The sequence below is a fragment of the Brassica napus genome, chromosome C8 (assembly GCF_020379485.1).
Source record: "Brassica napus cultivar Da-Ae chromosome C8, Da-Ae, whole genome shotgun sequence".
In the NCBI taxonomy this organism is placed as follows: Eukaryota; Viridiplantae; Streptophyta; class Magnoliopsida; order Brassicales; family Brassicaceae; genus Brassica; species Brassica napus.
This window is the reverse complement of record NC_063451.1, coordinates 42,743,727-42,749,533: the sequence shown is the minus strand read 5'-3', so window position 1 is coordinate 42,749,533 and position 5,807 is coordinate 42,743,727. Positions and strand designations below refer to the sequence as shown.

General features: G+C 35.7%; 1 protein-coding gene across 1 annotated transcript; it reads right to left on the bottom strand.

The window, feature by feature from the left end:
* Positions 1 to 3,452: 3,452 nt before the first annotated feature.
* BNAC08G34360D lies at positions 3,453 to 5,114 on the bottom strand. Its single transcript, XM_013854930.3, has 3 exons — positions 4,124 to 5,114; positions 3,745 to 4,047; positions 3,453 to 3,663 (listed from the first exon to the last, which is right to left on the bottom strand). Exons 1-3 carry the CDS (start codon positions 4,212 to 4,214, stop codon positions 3,584 to 3,586), a joined length of 474 nt encoding a protein of 157 aa, XP_013710384.1. The 5' UTR covers positions 4,215 to 5,114; the 3' UTR covers positions 3,453 to 3,583.
* Between the last annotated feature and the right edge of the window lie 693 nt (positions 5,115 to 5,807).

Genomic DNA, 5,807 nt, shown 5'->3' with positions numbered 1-5,807 from the left:
TTTTTACCATGTTCGATTCTATTTATATATTACCACCATACTCAATATCATTGTGGATGCCATAACCATCACCACTCTAACAATATTTTTTTTATTTTATTTTATGTAAGTGATAGATGTCTTTTATGTGTTTACCGTCAGCCGGGATAGAGAAAGGAGAAAACCAGAAAAATATGAAAATGCTAGGAAATCAAACAATGTCAACATAAATGGTATATTCTTCATTTTTTTCTGATTATTACACAAATTAATCCAAAAAATAATTGATGAGTATATGAGTATGGGTTGACCGAAAAAAAAAGAGTATATGAGAATGGGTGAAGATTGACGGTTCTGGATGTTTAGGTTAAAATATCAAATGAAATTCTACAAATTAGGCTATAGGGAATCGATACAGAAGGTACTCAAAGTCCTTCGTGAATTTGAACTTCGATCAGGACTAAATATCAGTTTCGAAAGGACTTTTCTTTGTCAGAACAAGAACTTCAAACAATCCAAGCATCAACAGACATGAATATGGGCTCTATGCCATTTATATACCTCTGTGTTCCCCTGAACTCAAGGAAGCCGAATCAAATGAGAAATATCATCTTGTTTAATATCTAACCAGAATATGAACAACCAACCCATATATAAACATTTATAATAATAAATTATAAATATTATCTATTACAAATTTAAAAATACATTGCCGATATAATAACAAATTATAAATATTGTCTATTACAAATTAAAAAATACATTGTCGTTCAAAATCTAGTTCATTTTAAATATCAACTATTTGGTAAAAATTCATTTTGAACTCGGATGTATAAAAAGAGTAATTTGGATATTATTTAATAAGTGATTAGGAGGTTATAATTCAAGTAAAAGGTGCTATGGATTATTTTAGCAATTTCCTATAAAAAATAGGTTGGTTATTTCAGGCAATTTTTTCCTGAAAACGATAATGATTCAAGTGCTAATAAAATGAAATAATGTATGGGTGAGCAAGTTACTCAAGGTCTTAAGAGAAAAAATAATAAGGGAATTAATTTAGTATGTACACAGAAGAGAATTGATTTAATAATGTACACATACCTATTCTCTTAAAGAAATAGATTCATCTAACCAAATAGTTCTCTGGCTATCAAATGCCTAAACGCGAAACTATGAGGAGTCCATTCAACAATGCTCTTTCGAGATCTCAGAGCAAAGTTTCTTTTAATTATTGTCTCTGGGAGACATTCTTGAATCATCTCTACCAATGCCGCTTGATTCAACCCTGAATCTTTCCTCAAAGACTCGATGATCTTTGGTAAGACTAGCTTCTGGTCTTTCTTTACACCAAACGTTGCGCTACTGTACTCCTCTTTTGCGGTTTCTAGCTCTTGGTATATTCCCTTGTGCGTATAAACACGAATCTATAGCCAAAGAAGACACATTCAAGATCTCTTAACTTTTCACAGAAGTTAGAGATTTCTCTGCTTACAGCCGGATCAGAATGGTTGCCTGAACAAAGAGCAAAGTATAGGAGAGAGGCTCGGAATGGTCGAGGGAATATCCTTGATGCTCATCTCCGGTTCTGGACTTTCTTGGAAAGAATAATAACTTCACCCACTATAAATAAAAAGAAAGAAAACTTAAGAACATAATATTGTAGTTGTGAGATAATAAAGAAGCGAGTCTTACCTGGCCAGGACGAGGCATCCTGATGCGTGGAATATAACTCTGTACTGCTTCTACACTTACCATGCGACCTCCTATGTTGTAAGCTGGCTGGAAAATATATACATATAAAAATGGTATTTAAATTATCTTCTTGAAGCAAACCAAAGCCAATTGATAGTATTACCTTGCAGAGCAGTAAGAACCGTTTCCCATTATTCTGTGGAACCCCATTTACTAGAAACATCTGCAATGGTGAAAAGAAACTAGTATAAGTACAACGAAGACATAGGGTTAGATCAAAGGACTACAGAGGAGAAACACCACGTACGTGCATGACAAAGTGCGTTATGTATGTTAATCCAGAACGCTAGTTTCTCTTGGTGAGACAGCTTTCTTGGAGCAACACTTTCCAGTTTCTTGATGGGCAAGCTGTATAAGTATACAAAAACCAATGAATACTATCACCATTTAAAAAAAAAACTGAGTGAAACTTCTTATATAAAAACTGTGACCTGAAGTTTGGATTCATCAAGTCAAGGTCTCGTCCTCCTTTCCTATGGTTTTGATGAATGTATGACACTTCAATCATTGAGCTATATAAGGTCCGCTGGATTCGAACTGATCATAGATCCAAACTGGCTCCAAAACTCGTTTCCTTCATGGGTACAGAAGTGTTGTCAAAGATTCAGAAACCGAAACAACGTCCTAGTAACCAAGATATCTTGTCTGCTGCTCGCTCGGCTTGCTGTAGGCTGAGTCTCGAGACCTCAATAGAGGCTAAGTTCGGTGTTTTGCCTCGGAGGATCTATCTCAAGGCAGCAAAACTCTGCGGTGAGCATGGTGTAAAAGTGCAATGGCATCTGAAAGGATACATATGCTCTAACGGATGTAATAAGACTTTTAAAGAAACACAAAATCTTCTATCTCCCTTGATCCCTAGACTGACAAGAGAATGATGGATGTCGGATAGCTATGGAAGCTTCTGATAACGGTTTGGAAGTGGACGAGTGCCATTGTATCATGGAGGCTCATCATTTTAGTAAGAGAGGTTTTGGAAAGACTACTGTTTTGTGCAGTGACATAAGCTTTGGTAAGGAGCCAGTTCCCATATCTTGCGTCGTGGATGAGGAGAGTCTTTTAATTCGAGAAAAGCCTTGGGAAAGTTTTACTTACGTCACAAAGTCGATGCCTAATATGAAAAAACAAGATTGTGTCTCTCTGACATTTGTTTTTATTTGTCCCATGCAGAAGGTGCAACACTGGTGTGGCTGTCGTGGTTTGGTATGCTCGCCTTTAACTTGTGATCATGTATACCTTTTCGGTAACGATTTCGAGGAAGCAAGAGACGTATATAGAAAATCCATGAGGTGTAGATTCCCATATGATGACAAAGAACGGATCATCTTGGAGGTAAACTTTAAGAGTCTTGTTAATGTCACTCAACTACATGTGATTTGTTTCAATCTTGTTTTTTCATCTCTAGCTGCTCGGCTAATCTTGTTACACACCAAGTTGTTGTGGAAAGCATGGAGTCTCTTCTTGCTCATATCGGTCTATACGCCAGTACAGATGTAAGGCTCTTCTTCTTGTTCTCTGTTAGCTTGAAAGAAGTTTCACCTGATAGATCTTTTATGCTATGTTGTAACAACAGATAGCTGCAGGAGAGGAGATCACGCGAGACTACGAACGCAAACCGGTAACATCTGGACAAGAAAATGAACATTCTTGTCATTGTAGAGCTACAAATTGCAGAAATCATTTTTGTTAGTTTTGGGCTTTTTTTTAAGTCAATTCTTTGCAGATTTGTTTCAATCTTTTACTTTCTCATTGAATCTTATTAGACAGCTTTATCTGATTTGCAGCCAGTTCTAGGTCGTAGCGACATTGCGAATGAATGTAATTATAACATACATAATCAAAATAAGAAAAGTAGTTAAATCTTGATTTCTCCATTCTGTATGGTGAAGAACCAAAAGGGAAGTCCATAGCCAAAGATTACAGTTGCAGCCATCCCTGAAAATCAACAAGAACTGAGTCAAGTTTTGAAATGTGTGTTTTCTCAAACCAGAGACTGAACCATGTTCTTGTTCTTACCAAAGTCAACGGACTTCTCTTTCGGTATTGAACAAGAAGCTTGTAGTTGCAGAACCATAGAAGCTATCACCAAACCACTTCCGATCTTCTCTCTCACAACTCTATGAGTGAGATCCAAAGACAAGATTCCAACCCTCTCTGTTATGACATCCTCCGTAATGACTTTAACCAACAAGAACAAACCCAAGCTAAGAGCTGTTCTCGTTATCTGTCTAATTCTTCTTGATTTATTACATATTTTTCTTGAGTTGATCAGATTAACTGCAGAAGCTAGTGCGTACAGAGGAAGCCAAAGATACCAATCTGCATGAACACACACAACTTGTGAAGTTTAACATGATCTTGAGAGAAAGAGAGAAGAAGAGACAAAGTGAATTACCAGAATCATTAAGCTGGACAGATGCAGAATAAGCAAATAAAAACGCCATTAAGAAGGAAGAAACCATAAAAAGATTTCTTGGTTTTTCCATATATTTCCTTCACGTTTGTGATCTTCAAACTCTAGTACTAGTTATGAAGATCAAAACCAGGTCGCTTATGGAAATCGATCGCAGGGATGATAAACCGGATCAATAACCGACGAGATTCCAAACTTACACCCGGTTCTTTGGCATCTTCCGGTTATCAACAATAACCGCTGACACGAGCGCATCTCCAAGACGTCTTTGAGCCATTTCCAAAAATGTTTTATTTTTTTTTTATTTTTTTGCTCAACTTCACACTAATTTTGGTACAAAGCTGTAACCTCAACATAAATTATACTACAGGCAGTCATGCACTATAAGGCTATCTAGACTAGTATCACTCCGAATCACTAAATTGGATTCAAGTTTACCTAATCGCCATCATTGTATTTTTTTAACCACATTTAGATGAATCCACTCCACGACTCAAAATGAATCATCACTTAGTCTTCCTAAATTTGACATCAAGTACATGCACGATGAAACTAAGTCTATTCCAAAAATCTATTATGTGACCAAACTATTAGTGACCAAAGGATCAGTTTGATGTGCTTGTACTAATAGTATTAACGTCGGAGGCGCATATCCAAAATAGACCCAATACCACCGGCCTTCAATGTCTTGACCTTCAGACACTAACCGTACAGAGACTCCGGATTGATACATCGGGCTTCAACAGCTAACCCCAGCCTGTTCAGAGCATGAATGTAGATAACCTAAAAAAACTGTTTTGGGGTTTCGTTTGGGTTTTCTTTACGGCTTTGGTTTTGGATAACTTATTTAATATGAAAATATAGTGTTTCAAAATGTACTTCGGGAAATTTGTTCAGTGTCAGAAACTTCACAAAACATAGTGTTTAGATATGAAGTATATCAGGAATTAGTTTAAGTGTTGGAAATCATGTTCCAAAACCGAAACCCGCAACAAATATTCTCCATTCTATTTTAGATAGTATAGAATGATAATTCAAATTTTATATATTTTTATTTTATTTTATTTTTAAAAAATATTATAATTAGAAATCAGATTTAATATTTGGGTTTTGATTTAGAGATTTGAATTTAGGGTTTAGTATTTAGGTGCGGAGTTGAGTTTAAAATTTCTAGTTTTATTTCATATGAAGGTGTTTTGTTTGTTTCTATCAAACATAGTACTTTTATAAATGGAATAGAACATTTATATAGCACAGTTAACATGTACGTGGTGGTAAAGCATGTGACGTGGATATATTTGCTTGATTCGTTAGTTAACAGTACATAGTGAATGTGATCCATCTCTTAAGTTTTCGATGTCATTTCTCCTTTTGTTTTAACCGGTAACTTATTTCCAGTGGGGGAATAACCGGCTTGAGAGAAGGTAAAATGTTATTCACTCAATAACGTCAAAATCATAGTCATCTGTCTAATTATACTCTCGATTTTGACTATCTCGCAAATTTACCTATGGAAAATTTTCTTACGCAAGTAAACGAAACTCTCACTTATACGACTGCATGTTACTTCACATTAGCTCCAATCAGTGGTGGGCCCGGATTTCATTTTAATCTGGGTCAAAGTACAATTTAAACCAAAAATGCCGAAGAATCTTCATTGTTTCTA